This window comes from Pinus tabuliformis, chromosome J (genome assembly GCF_031772625.1).
Source record: "Pinus tabuliformis cultivar Carrire ecotype Pingquan chromosome J, CPIR1, whole genome shotgun sequence".
Lineage (NCBI taxonomy): Eukaryota > Viridiplantae > Streptophyta > Pinopsida > Pinales > Pinaceae > Pinus > Pinus tabuliformis.
In genome coordinates this window covers 602,810,702-602,831,977 of record NC_142295.1, presented here as the reverse complement: position 1 = coordinate 602,831,977, position 21,276 = coordinate 602,810,702, and the positions used below count along the sequence as shown (strand labels likewise).

Here is a 21,276-nt window from a genome sequence, read left to right as displayed (position 1 = left end):
TCCAAGTGGTCTTTTTGAATTTGTCTTTAAAAGGTTGTAGGACCACATGAGACCAAGTTGACCCAAAATTAGGTCAAGTAAGAGGGATTGGTCACTCAAGGAGGGGCTTGACCTAATTGTGGAAGAGAAGAGGACCAATGGACAAATCTTCTTGGAATAGAATGCAATGATCCAAATGAGGTCACTAGCTAAGGGAAACCTAGGGCACGGAACAGTCCTAGAGCTAGAGCTTGTAATATCTCGAGATCCCCCCGTCTGATTTGCTTCAATTTGGAGGGCCTCAAGAGCAAAACTCCAACACATTAGTGGACCAAAAATCAAAGTGTGTGGATGGCTAGATTGTGAGATAATTGATGCTGTAGGTGACCTATGGAGGCTAGACCTAGAAAGAAAGAGAGAAAGTTGAGAAAAACATGTTTTAAGGTGATAACCTATGGAGGAGTAATGCCTAATCGTTTGGGAGAAATGGAGTCAAGATGATTCCAATGTTTGGGATGGTTTCAATTCATCAAGGAGACCTTTAGAACAATTTCGGATGGCAATTAGGGCATGAGAAAAACTCCTTCATGGTCTTTCTACTTCAATGTGCAATATGTGATGACTTGTCAAGATAAATTTCAATGAAATATCTCTAGGAACATTCACTTATTCAAACATGGCCCATAACATGATGCAATGCTAATAAAAGACAAATTTATACCCTTTCACCCAAGAAATGCAGCAAAATTTTGTAATGTTCCAAACTTATAAATAGTGATATGCAAAGCAAAACGATTTATACACAGAAAAATGAAACAATCAACAAATGCTCAATACACTCTAGAAATGAGAACCAACTGAGCCATTTTATTAATGAAATGGAGCAAGTACAATAGTATGGAGAAATGCACCTGGGCTTGCCTCAAGGGCAAGCTTGATAGAACCCAGGTGATAAACAATAATCTCAAAGATGGAAAATGGCTGCTGCTCTAATGCTCTGTGTTGCCTCCCTAGAAACTGCACTACTAGCTAGAAAGGAACTACAGGAAACCCCGTCTCTGGTGCTCATAAAATGTTCAAACTCTAGCCCCAAGCTCCTTGGCCAAAACCCGCAAAAACCCAAAAAGGGTTTGGCCTGAATCCAACCTCCCAAATTCGGCCTCCAATATGCCCTATGCCCTCCACGCTGCTCAAAAAATATGGCCTGCAAGGAATACCAACAAAATTTTCTTCCAAGCTCTGAAAATGAAGCAATCTCCTCCCCAAATGTTTCCCTTAACCTCCTTGGTAAAGTTCAGCCTCAAAGGCTGATATTCTACGCTCCACGTGAGCACCAAGTGCTGCCTCTGCATTGGCCCAGGAAGTGCGAAAGTCATCCTACCAAGTAGCACAGTCCTCTAGGTCCCAAACTCTCCAAAGTAACAACAATCTTCCTACGCCTCCTCTTCGGAAAATCTCTCACCCAAACTCCACTGCAAGACACCACAAGCAAACTTGGCCTCCCCTTTGCTGCGTCCTCTAGTAATACACACCACCTAGAGATGAATGCAACTATTGGAAATCACAATGAGATCCTCCTCCTAAAGAATGAAGAAAAACCTTCTTAGGGTGGCACTCGAAGTCCCCCGAAGAAAGGGTGAGCTCTTCGCTTGAAGAACTCATGCTAAACAATGAATGAAATGAGGAGAGATGCCTTCCTTATATAGATTTCGTGGAGCACTTTTCCCTCCAATTCTACCTCCATCATGGGCCCTCACTTAACCATCTCCATGCAAAACTTAGCCACCTCCATGCAAATCGAACTAGGGAGTGCATATTTCCCTAGTGTGGGTGGCCCCCCATGTGTAACTTAACCACAACAAAAATAACTCTTCCTAAGTCTAATATCCTAATAAAAATTGAATGGGACCCACTATCCTCGAAATTGGCCCCATAATATAATAATTAATCATGTTCCAAATTAATTTAGAAGGGGACATGACAAATTTCGACCTAGAATAGCGAAATCTCAGCATCATTTATGTGACATAGGAAAGAATGTCAAAATAGCATTAAAAAAGTGCTTACATGTGAGAACAAGTATATCCAATCATCATCATATGCCAATATCGAAGCCCCAAGACAAAAATGAAGAGATCCAAACATCAAAATTCATCCACCCATCCAATTTCTCCCTCCAAAGAGAGTAGCGAAAATCTAACAAGAGAATTTAATCAATCCAAGTGATGATGAGAGAATGAATCAACTCATCATCTATTTATACAATGTCTAAAGAATTCGATTTAGCATATTTTGGTCTAATTTAGCACTTAGAATAAAATAATGTGCAAAATACAAGTACCTCTGGTGACAAGCCCACAAAACTAGCTCAATAACAAAGGAGTAAGCCTCTCAAGAGGGTCGAATGATTAATAACATGTGTCGTTGGGCCTTAGAGGAGGCCTAATGAAGTCCATAGGTGCCATAATGTGAAATAGGACTCCAAAAATAGTGGACAAGGGGTTGGCCCCTTATTCTTCAAGTAATAAACCTGTGGTGCTCCCAAATGGATGTGGGGGCACACAAATGTCCTCATGGGTCTCCAAATAGATCAAAGATGCCTGTAGACCATCCGCAAGGGCTAGGATGATGATATAAGTGCCGCCACATCATCATATAGAGCTTGGACCATCTACTAAGTGCATAATGCAACTGTGAAGTTGGTTGTGCATGGTGAACCAAGTGCATCTTCCTTGTCCAATAGGTGAACCACGAGCAATCTCTGAATGACTCTGGGGATCCATGGAATGTTGTCTACTGCTATGGAGGCCCATGGATCTCTACACACACCCTACATGTGCCAATGTAGCCCTCTGGAGGGTTAGGACCCTGTATAAGGAGACCAAACCCAAAATGGAGACCATTTGTAATCTTGCATAAGATCCAATGCATCCCCTTGCCCTCTAGTACACCAAGTCATTAAAGAAATCAAGTAAAAGAGTTTACAAACCATGGAAAATAGGTGGGCACTTCATAATGGCATGCCCTTCCATAGTGGGCTTTGGCATGTGCAAATGTCTCCTAGCTCAAAGGAAGGTTAACCAAGCACACTATTAAATGGTTTATGTTTCGAAAGGGGGTATGTCCCTAGTACATCCTTCAAATGGTGGTGGCACATGATAAATTGATGGAACAAAATAGGGGATGAAGGGGAAAACTTGGGTCACATGCCATGATACAAGGGTAGCTAATGAAAGGGAAGCCCATACTTGGGTAAATGATGTGTAGGAGAGAGAAATCATGGTACATGAGTTGCCCCGACCTTGATTTTTCCAACCTTGTTCATATGCCTTTTGCTTTCTATGATTTTTCTTTGGTTAACTGCTCAGGGCTCAAGGGGATGAGAGCATGATGCGTAAAGTATAGCAGTGGATACCCCCTTTAAGGTGGGGCAGTGTATCGCCCACCAGGGGTTGGGACAATCATGGGTTCTTGAATGATAGAGGAGGCTCATCTAGGGCCTATAGAAACCAAGGTGATGGCCATGGAAGGGGGTAGAGCTCATGTAATTGGCTTTTGCCCACGTGCTAAATGTTTTGTCCCAACCATTTTTTGTGTTTTGTGGTACAATTTCTTGTTGAATGTGGCCAATTATGTTTTTTCTTTTCTTTTCTTTTGCATCAACCTTCAGGAATTGTTCCAGGCCCGACCTAAGGTGTGGGCAAAGGGGAGGGGGTGGTTGACCCTTTGTGGACCCAGTGGAGGAATGTGGATCTAGGTGGGAGGAGTGATGAATGGGATTATAATGAGCGGAAGGGGGGTGATATATGTGGATCAGGGAGTGGGACCATGCAACCAAAATCCGGTTTTCCCATGTAGTACCATCCCTAAAGCCCAAAGGTCAGTAAAAGAGATCCCACAGGACTAAGGTCCAAGGTTAACATCCAAAAGAGACCTAGGGGACAAGAGCATAGACCTAGTTCACTATTTCCACCAAATCCCCCCATTAATCCATACCTAAGAGCCTTTGTGATAAGTAAACTAAAGTACTCAATCACCAGATGACAAGGCATACCTTTAGGTTTGGGAGGCCCACCTTCAAACATACGATCATGATAGACGGGTGAGGGACCACATGGCTGACTCAGGTGGCAGAGAAATGGCACAATGAGCTAGATGATGGCTACAAGGGGATGCCGGCTGAGGACCATCATGGAGAATTTTTTTATGGCACTTACTCCAAGTTGCAGCTACTTAAGCTTTCAAAAACTAGATTTGCAAGCTATTACCTCACTTTTAGGCGACTATTGAAGTTGAGACAAGCTTTAAGTGCTTTGTTGATGTATGATTCATGGTATGAGATGGAAACCAATGTTACTTGGGAGCGGGAGCGGGAGCGGGGAGCGGGAGCGAAAACGGGAGCGGGAGCGACCATTTTCAGAAGCTCCCAGTTTGGGAGCGAATCCGGGAGCGATTTTTTAAAAATATATATATTTTTTATATTTTTTAATTTTTGATACATATATGTCAACAAAAACATGTAGAATGATGAAATAGACATAAAAAACATAAAAAAACATAAATTGATCATTGAACCATATCACATCAATCATCTAGAAATTATAATCGTCATCAACCATGTCCACAAGTTAGTAAAATACATATTACAACTGCAACATATTGAGTCTTATAAATCATGATTCATCAAATTCAATATTAAAGTTTCAACTTCAAGCTTTCAGAATTGAAAATTCAATAACATTTATCATCATTGATCACCAAAGTTGTACTTGTAAGCCAAGTTTAACCATTACAAGAAGTAATATCGAAGATATTTCTAAGTCCTAACTTCTAACTGTTAACATGATATGAAATGTTAAAAATTAATAAAATGAAACATGAGTAATGAGATGAAATGAAACAACTTTAGTCTTTCACAAAGCATCATATTCATAATTCACAATCATTACCAATGAGTTATAATTGCCAAGGCCCAACTTCAAACTTCAAATTTTCATTGTCACAGTGATATAATGTTTACAAAAAATATCATAATGATATGAAAGAGTCAACAGTCAAGAGTCAAGGACTCAAAACTCAACAGTTATGAAAACTAAAGTCTAATAGAAATTAAAAAAGACAAGTAAACTGTAAATCTACATGTGGCCCTTGCCACGAGAGTCTCCAGGAGTATAAGCAGGTCGTGGTGGTCTTCTAGGAGTCTCCCGCACAGACCGACCACCAGAACTAGAACCTCCACGCGAGGGTGTAGATGGAGGTGGCGACAGCAAAGGAACAAGACTCGGACCTCGAGCACTGCTACTGGATGGTGGAGGTGGAGGTGGAGGTGGCATGGCTGCTGCTTCATTTTCATCCCTTACAAGTTCCTCTTCTAGTTCTTCAATATGTATAATGCCATCCTCCAAATTGTCATCCTCTGGATGATTGTCCCAAATTTTATATGTGGGATCCTCATTAGCCCGATCACAGTAATGACTCAACAACCTCAAGTTGTAGTGCACATAAACCAAGCTTTCTGCTCGGTTTTCATTGAGTCTGTTTCTTTTCACATTATGTATATAACTGTAGGTGCTCCAACACCTCTCTGCAGAAGAAGAATTTACAACCTGTGAAAGAACTTTTTTTGCCAATTTTGGCAAAAGTCCGTGGCCGCCATATGTTTCCCACCATGTGAGAGAATCAAATTTATCTTTGTCGTCCATTGCATGGAAGTTACCATACAAACCAGTGCCACTGAAGTATCTGCCTATTTCAAGGCGCACAGCTGCACATTCCTCCCTGTCAGGCACCAACTTTTCTAATGCTTCCAGATATCCTTTAGTTACCTCTTGATCTAAATGGGGTTTGGTCCTAACCCCACCCCCTGCTGCAGGTTGGCCCAACCAAGATGTAGAGTAGTATTTTGGCGTAAGGATATACGCCAAGCAATGTAGTGGAAGGTTAAGCCTATTCCATCGTTCACACACACAATCATGAATCAGTTTGTACAAGTTGGGATCTCTATTATGAACAATGTCTTTTATTTCCCCCAACATGGTATCCATTTGCTCATACACCTCGCCAATCACTGGTTTGTCTGTATCTGCAAACCAAATCATGTGATAAATTGGCTTGGTGAAATCCAATACCTGCCTCACAGTTGTCCAAAACTGCCCATCAAGAGCGGCCTCCTCCACCATTTCAAAACCTGCCATGTCAGCTACATTTGTAGCCCTTTCCTTTAACACCTGCCAATGTGGACTTGATACCATGCTAGCTAATGCCTCTCTTACCTTCAAAAGGCGCCTGAAGGTGAGGTAATAGCTACCAAATCTAGTCCTCGCAATCTTCAGCAACTCCAATCTCGAGTGACTGCGGAAAAGGCCATGGGTATTGCTATGATTTGTAATAAATTTTATCATTTGTTTTCCTTTCTTGTACAAATTACCAATCCATTGGTATTGTTCATTTTTGTTTTTGACAATATCATGCAACAGAAGGTTCAATGTGTGAACCAAACATCCAGACCAAAATATGTTCGGGTATTTATCCTCAATAGTTGCTCCCGCTGCCTTACAATTAGGAGCATTATCAGTGATGACTTGGATGACATTGTATGGGCCAATACGCTCAATTGTTTCAAGTAATGCTTCTGCAATGTTGATGGCGGTCTTGAACTTGTCTGAGTAATCATGTGCAGCTAGAAAGATGGGACCACTAACAGACACAACAAGAACACTTATCAATGGCTTGCCTTTTACATTTGTCCATCCATCAGATACAATGGACACCCCATTGTCAGTCCAAGAACTTGTCATTTTATTCAAAGAATGTGATATTTTTGCTTTTTCATGATCAAGGCCAACAGTTCTTGCCTTGTCATACCCAGGGCTCTTGTATCCTTTAGGGGCATCATTTATGGCAGAAACCATTTCGTGCCAATAAGGTGAGCGTAGAACATTGAATGGTATCCCACATGCATAGAGAAACCTGTAAACTTTTGAATCCACATCATTCCTACACCCCTCATCAAGGAAATCTGATATGGTTCTACGCCTTAAAGATGATGACCCTGTGCCTCCATGTCCATATCCACTGCCTTGGGAGGATGCTGAAGGAGTTCTTTGTGATTGTGAGCTTGGTTCAAAGAAACCCCTTGATCTTTTTGTTCTGTATTGGGCATCCTCCTCTTCCTTTATGTATTTGGCTCTATCTGCTGTTGACACCGCTGCACAAGTTTTGATTCCTATTTGTTTCTCTCCATACCATGGCCTTTTCCCGCAGAGGTGTCTTCTAGCACGGGTGTATGAACCTGTGTAATCAGTGTTGCAATGGGGGCAATGAAATTTAGTGGTTCCACCCCCTCCCTGTTTCAGCCCTGTGAACATATTTCCACAATGGAGTTTGGTCTTGTTTAGTTTTTTGAGGGTCATGTTCACCCTCCTCCACCTCCTCCTCACTGGGGTTTTCACCCATTTGACTTTCTCCGGCTTCTTCATCCCCCTCTTCAGTTTGGGGCCCCCTCCGTTTCCTACTCTCCAGCACCATAATAACCATAAAAGGGACCAGGAAGAGGAAAATGCCAATAAATATCGCCAGGTCCATGGTGTTTGATGTTTGTAGGGTTTTGATTCTTGAATCTGCAAATTAATTTAATTTATTGGGATTAATTAATTTAATTTATTAATTTAATTTAAATACATGATCTTTAAACAGTTAAACTCAAACAACTAAATTAAATCAACTAAATTAACTACCTAACCAGCTAAACTAACTAGATTACTAAGTTACTTACCTCTGCAGGCTTGCTCTTCGCTCCTTGGTACTTGCTCCTCGCTCCTCAGCACTTGCTCTTCGCTCCTTTGCTCTTGCTCCAGCTCCAAACCTTGCTCAATGAAGTTATAATGAATGTTTTTTGGCCCATTGGGCTTATAAAACAAAAAAAAAATTCTAAATTTTTTTTTATTTTTTCGGGTCCGGCGGATTTTTTTTTCCGCCGAACCGCTCCCGGCCCGGCTTGAATCGCTCCTGGAGCGATTTTTAATGTCCGGGAGCGATCGCTCCTCGATCGCTCCCGGGCATTAAAAATCGCTCCGGGAGCGCGGGAGCAATCGTTCCCTGTGTCGCTCCCTAACAGGCCAGGGAGAGCAAATTTTTTTAAGGGAGCGCGCTCTCGAAAATCACTCCCGTCCGAGAGCGATTTTGGGAGCGCGCTCCCGAGCCGCTCCCGCCCGGAGCGCGCTTCGGAAGCGGGTTCGAAGGGCGGGGGGGCGCTCCCCCGCAACATCGATGGAAACTAATAGAGATGGTGCTAATGTAGTGAAGGACATTGTTCTTGACAGTTACTGTTGGTCACAGGTTATATATGTTTTGCATTTCACCAAGCCCATTTATTGTTGAGAAATCTTAGGGAAGCTTAGTTAGGGTTATTATTAATTTGATTTCTCTTCGTTTGACACTTTCTTGTGATGTTTAGTAATTCTTCTTTGCAATTTATTAGATTCTTATCATCAAGACAAATGCCAAACAATGAAGATCACAACACATAACACAAGATGTAGGCACTCAGCCAGGGCAAAACCCTAAGAAGGGGAAAACCTAGTGAAACTCTTCTACTAGTAGAATCAAATCAAAGTGAGACAACCAAGACCCTTTTGACCAAGACTTAGACCTTCCTCCATCCACCAAGTCAGCCTTTATGAAGACAAGTCAAACTTCCAAAGTCAAATCAAGGAGAACATCTAGGGTTTCAGCTCTTTCTTCTACTCTTGAAATTTTCAATTTATCATCATAGCCCTGTACCTTTGGTCCTTCAACATTACAGACTTTTCATATGTATGACAGAAAATGATGAATTGCAGATCATTACTAGACTTCCAATCTCCTTCGCATGGTCTTCTTTACTTCTTGTAGGTTCTTCTTTGTATATTCACACTTCTTTCCACTTCTAGGATTGCAGATCGAACTTCATGACTTGACTTCCTTGAATAGGTCGAACTCATTGCTATATATAGTTGTTGGAAGCTCCTCTAATAGGCCGACATGAATAGTTGGCTAGCCGACTTGGTGGAGGGGACTAATTTGACTTAATTACAACAAAATAATTCCATTTCTTGACATGTAAAGCTCAAGAAGGGTCTATTACTTTGACCTTTTGACACAAACCTAAAAGCCTACAATGGAGGCTTGACCTAGAAGCATTAAACCCATGCTCATAAAATAAATTTTCTTTTTAATCAATTTTCTTTTTCTTGACAAATATATTACATCACGACTCAAATACAATTATGAGGACTGACACTAGTTACATTCTTCAACATTTATTACATGATCAAGTTTCCATATTTAGATTGACCAATAATTGGCGAGGTGTATAAGTAGATGGATAGCATGTTGGGGCAGATTAAAGATGTTGTTGAGCCTAAAGATATCACCTTTTTCAATTATATTCGTGTAGAGGTGGAAAAACGATGGGAAATAGTAAATACTAAACATTGCATTTCATGCCTTAACATATGTTCTTACACCTAAATACTATCATGTATCATGGTTTTGAACACCAACACCTAATGCGGGGAACAAGAGAAAACCACACCAAGATCTAGAGGTTCTTCCTAGTTATATGAAAGTATTGGATAAATTATTCCCTGATAAGGAGTGTGACACCATACAAAAACAATTGAGTCACTATATCCTTGCCATTGGTGCATTTGCGACCAATCATGCAGTTAGAGATAGAAGGAATTTGTCTTCTCTCGAGTGGTGGAACATGCATGGTGGTGCTAGTCCACATCTACAATGTTTGGCAATATGGGTGATCTCGCAGGTGGAGCACCCATAGTTTCATCCAGAGTGTCAAAAGAAACAAGCTAAATGTAAATCCGGCAGAGAGGTTGGTTATGTTCATTACAACTTGCAATTGTTGTCCCATTACTGTGAGGAGATGATGATTATGATGATCATGTTAAGATGCTACCCCCATCTAGTGCCATGGTCCCCTTGTTCCAGTCTTTAACAATTGCAGCAAGGGCTTCATGTTTAGTTCCACGGTCACCATCTTCTTCACTGCCACCTTGTGGAGGCTCACATAGTGGTCGTGGTGGTGTAAGGAGGAGAGATTAGTAGATAGATTCACAGTTCACTAATTTTTTTGTCATAGTCTTTGGATGATAGATTAGACTCTTAGACTTTAGTGTTGTGAATTTGAACTTTTCAGTCTTCCTAGTTCAGTGTGCAGTTGGTGGTGAATAGGTGGCCTATCTTGTGAACATTAGTATTTGGTCATGTTGACAGTTGCTTGCTAGATAAGTTATTTGAATGTTTTCTCTCCTGATGGTCTACTTTCTGTTATATGCTTAAAATTTTGATACTTCCTACATTCTACATCTGTACTAAGCTTAAAAATTTGATGACTGTTTGTAATTGCTAGAATCTAGATGGTTGATTCTTGAATAATTAATCATTGATGTATTATGGATGCCATATCTATCTCGATTTATATACAGATATGCATGTTTTCATATCTTCTGTAACTAATTTGGTATTCTAGATGCTTTTTTTATTTTTTATTTTTATATAATGCTTCCACATCGCTTTGCTTCTGACAATTTTTGGAAAATTACATTTCCGATGCTTTCACTTCCAAAAAATGTCCCCACTTTGTGCTACATTGTGCACACTGCATACCATGGATATAAAAATTTCCTTTTTACTCATGAATCATATATTTTATAGATATGTTAATTTATCCATGTGAAATTTGGAAGGATCCTTTTCAGAAACTGATACATGTTACCCACTTTAGGTAACATATATGCATTTTTTTTTACTTTAATATATAGTTCTTCTAGCTCATTTTTCAAGTCTTAAATCAAATATTAACTCTAGTAACTCCCAGTGTTTGTATCTTTTTATGAGATGGTGGGTAACTTAAACGAATGTTTGTGTAAAAGCAACAGTCACACAGTTGTGCCTGACACTCGTGATTGTGCATGAGGATGTAGATATTATAGGAAGTTAGTGATATTATAAAAGCTTGCCTGTGCCTTAGTTTCTGAGGCCCTCTCTTTCAGATAGTCCTTGCTTAATACACCCAAAACAGTGAAGTAAAAGCAAGCATCCATGTTGCTAATGGATGGTGTCATTTGAATACATGCTGCATGATACGAGAAATCCATGCAGGGGTGACCAAGAGTAGAAAGTAAACAGCCTGATCAAACAAACCCAATTCTATTTTTTAAAACTGCAGTTTGCACATTTTTACATTTTTGGCTTTCCTGGTTTGAAATTTATAGAGAGTAACTAAACACAGGAAGAAGTAAAGAAACAGCATGAGGTAGTGCAAATTTATAACTAGATTGGTGTTTAAAAGGTAACACAGTTATGGGCAAATGAAATATCGTGGCCTGAAATCTGATGATGAAATTATTCAACCTCATCTACTTTGGCTAATAGGGGATTCCTGTTTGTCAAAAAGAAAAGTTAAACCTTGCTGACATCGTTCTTTTCTTGTTTGTTAGGTATTGCTTGAGCCAAAAGCTGCAAGGCAAATGATATTGTTCTCAGATTACATTTTCTGGAAGGATGTCCAAAATTAGACTGTTATAGCAATGGCTAAAACCTAGACTTGTAAATGAATTAAGAGCATGAACAGATGTGCATGTACTATTGAGGATGATGATTTATCTTCGTTGTCATTTTGTCCTACGGCTAATTTACAGGATATTTGTGTGTATTTATGCCCATCAATACATCATTTTATATTTTGAACATCAGGTAATTTAAGTTTATTTATGTGATACAGACAGAAGGCTATGTTATGTGCTGGCTTTTCTGCAGATGGATCCCTTTTGGCTGTTGGTGCCGGAGATCTTATCACATTTTGGAACCCAGAGACAAATAGTCTTGTTTCAGTCATTGGCGAGTCATTGTACTTAACGGTAATTTTTATTTCTTGTTTTTGATTCCTTAATATGAAGTATTAAATTTCTGTTCAATGACCAAGTATTGTTTTTGGTTCTTGTTTTTCTCAGTCTATCTCAGCGCTATCATTTATTTCGAAGTCACATCATCTTGTATCAGTGGCAAAAGGTTCAAACCCACGGTTTTCTATTTGGAACCTATCAACATTGTGTGTCTGGTGGTCATATAATCTGTCAGTAGAAGGTACTGGAAAATCCTATTTGCAATTTACATGGTGTGTAAAAATCATTTTCTATGTATGCTTGAAATCATTGGTTCTTTTATGTGCAGCCTTGGCCATTGATCCTGACAGGCCCAATTTTGCTGTTCTCGTACCCATCCCTGTTGACAGTAGTCGCAAGTTGAAATCAGAGGAAGATGCCATAATTGTATTGTTCAGTGTAGAAGATCCCATTCCAATTGCTACCTGGGCTGTGAGGAAGGTGAGGGAATGGAAAAATGTTGGATCTTGAGTATGGTACTTTTATGGATTATGTATCTTACTTCTTGTTGATTTTACTTCAGGGAATGGGTGGCACACTAATGTTTATTCAGCAAAGTGCATTATTGCTTGAAGAAACTGTCAGTGATAAGACAAAAGTACCAGAAAACAGGCTCCTCTTTTTGAATGGGGATCATGAGTATGTTGTTTTTAATCCTTATAATGGCAATGATGATGAAGCTCATGCCACACCTATTATAAGATTTACTTCCGTCAAAGAGCAGGGTGAGAGTCACGATTTTGATTCTACTATTGTAGCTTGATATTGTCCATACTTTCCCTGATATTGCAAGTGCTGAAAGTTTTGAATTCTTCAAAAGCATTTTAAGTTGTTTCATGTCTTTCTAGCAATTTATATGATGTTTATCGGATATGATTAAAGGCTATTTTCTAACACTAAGATGACACTAAATGTTTGTCTAATGCAGGGCCATCTGGATATGAAACTATGTTTGGTAAAATTCCAGATCAGGAAAGGAATGTTGATAAACCTTCAGAAAATATGGCAAACCTGAATGCTATCTGTACTGGCACAAGTCAGCCTTGGAACACGATATTCAGTGGGCCCTCACATGTTCTTCCTTCTCTTTCCAGATTAGGACCCGCATTTTTAGAATCACTCCTGGAGAAAAGGATAAGCCAAGCATCATGAGATTGGTTGCATTTTATTTATTCGTCTGTATATAACATTTTGACAATTCAGGTTTCAAATTTACTAGGTTATGGTCGGTATTCTTGTTTCTCTGTGGCTTGGAAATAAATTAATAATAGTGAAATGTCTGAAAAAGGATTATTAAAATCCATTTCAGGTTAAAATTTTGACCAGCAAATAGATGCCATGTCTGTGGAGGCCTGATATTTGTATGTGCACAAGGGTTTGATATGAATGTTTTGAAATATGCATTATTTTTGCCATTTTCTGCGGCAGTATAAATGAGTTTGACAGTTAGCAGTCACCTAAGAATTAAGGGTTAAATGGCTATATGTTGTCTGCTTGTCCAATATATCTTCTGCTGATAGAGATTATTTGTTTGGTTACTGTATTGGGGTTGTTGGAGGGTTGGCTTCAATGTTTTTCAATGTGTAGGGCAGTTGGAACGCAATTGACCTAACAGAAAATAATGAGTAATCAAGAGGGTCAGAATGGTGCTATAATTCAACAGGCTTGCGTAAGATAACCTGCAAATTCTCTATTGACAAATGCATTGAGCAATCAGAAACCCACGATTGACTAAGGTGACAAAGCTTGGATGTACTGAGATCATAAACTGACAAATTTTATGAATTTCAGTGTTCGAAAGTAAATAGCCTGCAGTTTTAGTTGCATTTGAAAGAGTGAAATTGATAGAGAATTTGATGTTACTTGTGGACACTATTCCTTTTTAGTTTACTCTTACAGTGGGCTGATGACAATCATTTTATACTAATTTCTCTTTAAATGGTTATCAGATAGTTATTGTGTTTAAATTTAACTACCACTGTAAGTTTGTAATGTAACATTGAAATTTGATACAAATAACTTACAATGACTTTGCATTATGTTTTTAATAATCACTGATCAGAGGATAAGTTGATGTACTTGGCCATAGCCTCTAACATGAGTGATTTTAATTAACCATATTAGGTTGCATATGCTTGAGCATAGTTGGTTGGGCTCGAAAATTTCTTCAAGGTTATTCTCCACTTAAAAAAGAGGATGGCTAAAGGATACTTGTAATATCCCAAATGGGATATTTGGCTAATTTTGCAGAAATCCAACTCAACCAAAATTTCTCCATAAAATTTCCATTCAATTAATTAAAGATTGCCATGTAAAATATAACAAATAGAGTGCATGCAATTCAATAATACGATAAACAAAAATGATCTCAGTTTTTATTATAATAGAAACTGGGGTTTACATGCTGATACAATAAAATAGTTGAGATGGAAAACATGCCTCAAGAATCTACTCCAATATTGTGTTGGCCCTCCAAAACTGAACTGAAATATCCTTGTTGAGCACTCCTATGAATTCTAGATGAATTCACCAAGGGGAGATGGGTATTTGCCCAATCTTACTAAATCACTCAAGGGTTTCCGTCTTGGGGCTACCAATGAAGTACATGATCGGGTTCTGAACCTCTCATACAAGAAGAAATATCAAATCCACGATGTCCTCTAATGGCCTCATCCTCCTTTTATAGATTTGATTGACTCTTCTAGAATCTCATGTTTTATTATTATTTTAATCATTAAGCACGTTTCTCCCAATTAAAATGTCTTTTTAATCTAGAAAAATGATAAATTGGGCACCATGCCACCTTAAGCCACTAAAAATCCCCAATAATCCTCACATCCTATAGATCTTCTCGTTCTGGTTCCAACAAGCTATTACACTAAGTGTTCTATCTAGTATTCCTCTCGGAGTGCCACCTTAAGCGTAATTAATTGAGTTAAGTGCAATAATAATCTCGTATTACGATAATTATCAAATTGCAATGGAACGGGACGCAAGTTGTGCAGAGTCAATCCTGATTATGGAAGATGTTAAGTGAACTCCTCTAGACCCATAAAAATTCTTCAAAATCCCTCGAGCCTGCTAATGATGTAAACGTACATTTGTGACCTATCTACATCCAACCTTGAAAGTCCATCCTAACCATGCCATAAGGAACACCAGAAAAAAGGAACATCACAAATCCTCCTGCCCCAAGATTGCTCGCCCTCAAGCAATCCAAACCTGTGGACCAATCTAGTGGCCTAATGCAACTAATATCCAATGCTCGAATCCAATACAAACCATTGGGTGATATTACGCCTTTGTGCCAACCCACCATGAATAGACCCCTCAATGCCCGGATGCCAAACCAATCTTTGACTATCATCAACTAATCCTCCTGAATCCTAATGCTACAAGAACACACATCAATGCTCCGTGGCTTGTGCTGCAATATGCTCCAGAGTGAAAATATCATGCTACCAATAGGATACCAACTCATGATATCCCGCCAATCTGTCATGTGGGAAGGATCAGATACACGTGCAACTATATATGGTACGAGTCCATTGAGCTCCACCATGCTCAACTCACTCAACTTTGCTCAACCAATCAACTGGATATGCTTAGGAATCCCTGCCTCTCTCCCCGTAAGTGGGCAACCCATGCTACACGCCTTGTCAATGTACTCTTGGAGAGGGTTGCGACATGGAAATACTACAGCGTTGCTAGTTGCCACTACATCTACCTGCACTTCGTCAGTGGTTAGACCCAAAGATGGATGTGCCACTATCTCCAAATGAGCCTCCCTCATTTGACTGGAAACTCCATGCTCCACTAGTCCACTCGTCACTTGCAAAATTGTCTTGTCAGGTCTTAACGCCTGTTGTGACCAATGTTTGCAAATACTACCTCCTTGTTGGCAACTTGCACATCTATGTGCCCCTCATCAATCGTTGGCCCTAGATACTACTGCTCAACCTCCTCCATCATGGGCTCAATATGAGCCACTAGTTGACTCTCCGAAATTGGCTGATCACACATATTGTTCTCTTCTGTATGCTGCATGTGTTGACTCATCGAACATGGATGTGGATCTGGGTTGATGTTGACATCTCTATGGGTTTTCTCAAGCTCCTCTATGCGCTCAAGATGCTAGATCACCACTGATAACTTATCTCCCTGGTCTACTCCTTGCATGGGAATAATTTGTTGCTCATCAAAACTATCCACTAGATTGTTATGCATATCGTTGCTGCTGCCATCATCCTCACATGTTTGATGATACTCTTAAGAAGAATCCTCATCCGGAAGGTTAGAATGAATCCCCCCTTGATCTACCTTTGTCATCCCCTCTGTGTCACTCAAGCATGAGTGATCAAGTCCCCAAGGTTCCTTGCAGATGACGCAAAGACCCTTTCTCCTTAACTCATTCCTACTACATGTCCTCCCAATTCTCAGCTACCCCCTAGTCAACTATCTCCTGAGCATATTTATGTTATGCTTAACTAACCTTTTAGCTACCTCATAAGCAACAGGTGAGACCAATTGTTCTCTCCTCCAAACGAACAACAATCGAGATTGCAACTCCCGACAAATGGCATCACGACCTCTCATACATGATGACAAGATGGTCTGCATGTGTTTTTTGACTGAGTCAGGAAGATGTCTCATAATGCTGAAAAAACACTGAAACATTTGTAGAATCAAGTCGTCACACTCAAGATCAAACATGATTTCGCAATTCCTAGTCATGGCCATAATTTCCAAAATTTGAAGCTTCTTCCCAAATGTAGGACCCATGGAGTTATCCAAGTCTCATAAGGTTTCTACCATCAACTTGAAGATTCTCCTCATAACATCATAATTGTAAGGAGCTATGGGGGCGGTCAACATTATGATGCTACTAAGACAAGAGGCACCTGGAAGTGTGACCCCTCCACAAGGGTACTCCAAAAGCTTGGGATACATTAAAGCTAGCATTGCGGGTTTCAAAGGCTACATCAATTTCTCCCCCTCTAATTGGTCTATCTCATAAAGAAGTGTGTTTAGTTTTTCTAATTTGCGAAGGGATTTTAATATAACCCTCATGTGCTTCTAGCTTGTCCCTAGTGCAAAAATCTTGTGTCCTAATTCCTGCCCCTTCTGTGAATTTGTTGTAGTGGCTAAAACCACCCTCTAAAATTTTGGCCTGCACCCAATTTCAGAGTCTCCCTTGAGAGTTTCACTTGATGACAACACACACTCGGGTTCATTCCGTGAGCTCGTGTGAGTCCTTGCATCTGCCTTGCTTGTTCATTTCATTCAAGTTTCTGCATGTTGGTGTCTAAGTCATGCCTGCGACCATGTTGTGGTTATGCTCAAAGTCTTCGCTTCTAGGTGCTTCTTGTGTTCGCTATGAATGCATCTGTTGCACTCACACATGAAGTCACATTCACTGTTGTGCAAGCGTCGTCTCGATCAATGAACGGTTAATCACAAGTGTCGTGCTTGTCACTTCCACCGTCGGTCAGTCATGTTGAACATGTGTGTTTGGATGGTTTGGGTCGTTTCATCGTCGAGTCATGTGGGTCTATCTTTGTATGATCATCTATGCATCTTTCGATTGTTCACTCACTTAGTCGTTTTGTTGAAGTTCTGACGACCAGACTCCCCTTTGACATCCGGATCATCAACCCGCTTTTGACTCGATCGACTGTCAACTAGAACAGCGTAGAAGCACCAAGCTAGTCTTTTAAAGTTTTGCTGCCCGCAAGCAATTCAATCAAACCTCACGCTGGCCACCCGGACAGTCGGACCCGACAGTCACTACGGGACTGACTCCCCTAAAAAATTGCGTAGAGGCTACTGACCTTACTTGCTCAGCTGACTGAGGAAATTGTGCAGACAGGCAAGATTGACACCAAGTGCCCATTCTTGTCTCCCTCGGAAAATTGCGCAATTTTTCTAGTCAGTCATCCCAATAGTCGACCGACTGTTCATCTCCGAAATTGTGCAGTGTTCATGAGCAGGCCTTCCGCTGCCCATCAATCAACTCAACTCAGATATCGCGCAGAGATGATCAGCAGGCCGACCTCCCGCCGCAGTGTAGTTTCCCTTGCCAGCAACCCCTAGTAGTAGACTACCAACTACCTCCAGGAATTGCACAGTTTTTGCTGCCATTGACTGAGCAACCAACTGCCAAACCCCTCTGGCAATTGCGCAGTTTTGTCTGCTAGTGACCCCAACAACCAACTAACAGTTGCCTCCGGGAATTGCACAGTTTTGGTTGCCAGTGTCTTGGGTAGTTCCCTTAAAAAACTGCGTAATCCCTGCCATTGACCCTTCATGCAGCCCGACCCGTTCCTCTAGAAAATTGCGCAAATCTGGCTGTCCAGTCCCATTGTCCGTTTGTTCTGAAAAATGCGCAGAGCATGCTTGCCTTGCCTTCCAACAACCTAGAATGTTCTTCCCAAAATTTGTGCAATTTTGCCTCCCAGCTGAGCCAGAGCTCGCAGACAGTCACTGTCGTCTTAGATTGCCCGTCTCCATCACTTAGTGATTTGCACAGTTTTCATCAGCAGTGCCTGAAGACATCATCTCGCTTCACAAACTTGTTGCCTCTCTCGGTCACTTGCATCCGAAATGATCATGTGTCATGGTAGACTAGGAGGTTTTGGATTTGAATTCGTCTCGTCATGAGTGACTGCAGGTACAGGTACACCAACAAACATGGCAAGACGAACGAACGAAGCATGAGAAGCGGATGAATGCGACGAACATGCACCTTCACGAACAGATGACTCTGTCAAGCCTTCTAGCATGCAAGCAAGGAACAACATGCTAAATCTTCATCAAACGAACCAAGGACCATCGAGGACTCCGCACACTTTGCCATGCGGATGTGAAGTTGTGATACACCATGAAAACATCCATCACCCAGTAGCACTATAAGTCGACATGCACCCAACAGTAGCATGAATGTCCCAGAATTGTCATGTCAAGTCATGTCATAAGTCATGTCGCCCACATCTCCACTATTGGCTTGTTGTCAATCAATGTGATGTAACATGGAAGTCCAAGAGACCCACTTGTTGAACAAAGAGACATGGAAGTCAAACGGTCTTGAGGGTAGTTGAACAACCATAAGGGTCAGTTTCACCCTTGGCTAGAAATGCCCCCTCATTTGTACATGTAAGAGACTTTTCACCTCAGCGCCTCCCACATAGCCAAGAGAGTCTGTAATCTTTTCTTTGAGGAGTAAGTAGTGGCTCCAACGCTCCGTTGACGAAGTTAATGATGTATGATGTAATGATGTGTCTTGGAACTTTCGCTTAATTCAGAAGCCTATTAACAGGCCAGCACGCTTTCACACATGTATTGTATCTGTTGTAAGATTGATATTTAACACTTGTAATGCATGGTTCTTTAACCTGTGTTCTACATCTGAACTGTTTCATTTGTTGTAATGCATAATTTATTAGTGGAAATGTGTTGTATATCTTGTTAATGATGTCACGTCCGTGTCGACTGCTTTGTCGGACATCAAACAGACCTTTCACCTGAACCTTGTTGTAACAACCGTTGCACTCGTTCAGACTGTTTTGTGAGTGTTGTACGCGTTATCTTACCTTGTATGTTGTGACTGCCGCATCCGAGTGGACTGCTCCACCGGAATATGTGTATGTCCTTTTGTGTTGTGTGTTCCTAGCCGAGTTGGGATTGACCCCTTCCAACCTGGAACTCACCTTCACCTTCTTCCCCTCACAATGAAAGAACGATTGACACAAGTACACTTACACTCACCAGGCATGCAAACCTCACTTCTCGAAGGCAAAGCGAAGCACTCCCCTGTGCTGACAAGGAAGAGTTGAGGCAAATCCTTAAGACAATGACAACCGAGCCATCATACCGGATGGGACTCCCACACCAAACGATGTGAGGTATAGTTGGGACTTCATACCGGGGTGATCCCCTAAATGTTGGCGGGTCCAGTGTCATCAACATTTCTAGCGCTAGAAGAAGGGCCGCCAGTTGTGCCCGACTGAAATTCACTTCACACTCTCTCATCAATTATCTAATCAAGGCAGTAACTCGCACTCCCTTTTGCACGACTCTGCAGTTGGTTAATCCTCACCTCCCAGAATTGAGCACGAGATTTCATATCAATGCCTTCACTCTGTCTATTACGTCACTTTCCAATTCGCGAAAGCAGTCAGACTGATCCCAGGCGTACAACAACTTCCACACACATCTAGGAAGCCCAAAGCCACCCCCACAGGAGTTGTTGTATCATCGGTGGAAGCAGCAGTTCTTGCCATGCTTGAAGGTCTAGAGGAAGCTATTGAAAATGGAGAGGAACCTCTAATCTTCCTAGAAGGAAAACAAGGCACTCTTGTGATCCTGGGATCGAACTCCAGTATAGGAAGCGGAGGAGAAGGCAACGGAGGAGGTGGAGGCGGAGACGAACTGACAGACTCAGTTCTTGAACCATCAGACTCCGAAGGAGAGGAAGAAGATGAAGAAGACGAAGAAGACGGAGAGATGGCTGAACCAAATCTTGAATGGATGATTCAGGGACCATTGGCCCTCCCTGCCGTTCTGCACAAGATGCCGAAGCGAGATGAGAGGATGAACATCAAGTTCAACCCTGACAACATGGTGAAGGCATAAGACCACTTAGACAACTTCTACCTATAATTGCATACACTTGAGGTATGTTATGACGACGTAGCATGTAGACTATTCCCATGTACCATGGACGGTTGCGCAATTGCTTGGTATGACAACCTTCCACCCAACTCCATACTGAACTGGGGTGCTTTCAAACGTATGTACCTCGAAAAGTTTGCTGATGACAAGACCCCAGTGATCTTGTTCAAGGAATTGGGAAGCCTCAGGATGGAGGGTAAAGAGAAGGTAAAAGATTTCAACCAGAGGTTTACACACATTGAAAAAATTTGTAGCGGACACCAAACCTCATGACTCCATCACTGTTTATTACTACACATCCGCACTACCGACTAGCATTGCGCAGTTCGTCAAGCGAGCTGCGAAACCAACACTCTTGGAAAATTGCGAAGAGGCTATTGGTGTCGAGAAAGACCTGCACGCGATTGGACTCATCAAGGATGATGAACCAACAAACGACTTCAAAGACATGAGCAGAAAGTCCCAAGCGATGGCGAGCAAGGGTAGAGACAAGGAAGCAAATGATATTGAAACCCTCACTTGCTTCATCAATAAATTAAATACTGAAGTGTCCGAGCTTAAAAAACGGAGAACATACACATTCGCAAGGAGCTATTTGCCTAGATAGAGACAGGGAAGCAACTCATTAGGTAGCAATTGGTCCACTCAAGAAAATGCGCAGAGCTCTGTGTTCAATGTCGATCAG

The 21,276-nt window shown here is 41.1% G+C and overlaps 1 protein-coding gene across 1 annotated transcript in view; it reads left to right on the top strand.

The window, feature by feature from the left end:
- Positions 1-13,336, top strand: part of LOC149228412 (uncharacterized) — a 266,450-nt gene extending 253,114 nt beyond the window's left edge. Inside the window, exons 12-16 of the mRNA XM_089378193.1 lie at positions 11,762-11,897; positions 11,991-12,123; positions 12,211-12,362; positions 12,445-12,646; positions 12,850-13,336. Coding sequence (XP_089234319.1) covers positions 11,762-11,897; positions 11,991-12,123; positions 12,211-12,362; positions 12,445-12,646; positions 12,850-13,073 — 847 coding nt within the window. The 3' untranslated portion in view covers positions 13,074-13,336. The remainder of the gene's footprint in view (positions 1-11,761; positions 11,898-11,990; positions 12,124-12,210; positions 12,363-12,444; positions 12,647-12,849) is intronic.
- The last annotated feature ends 7,940 nt before the right edge of the window (positions 13,337-21,276 follow it).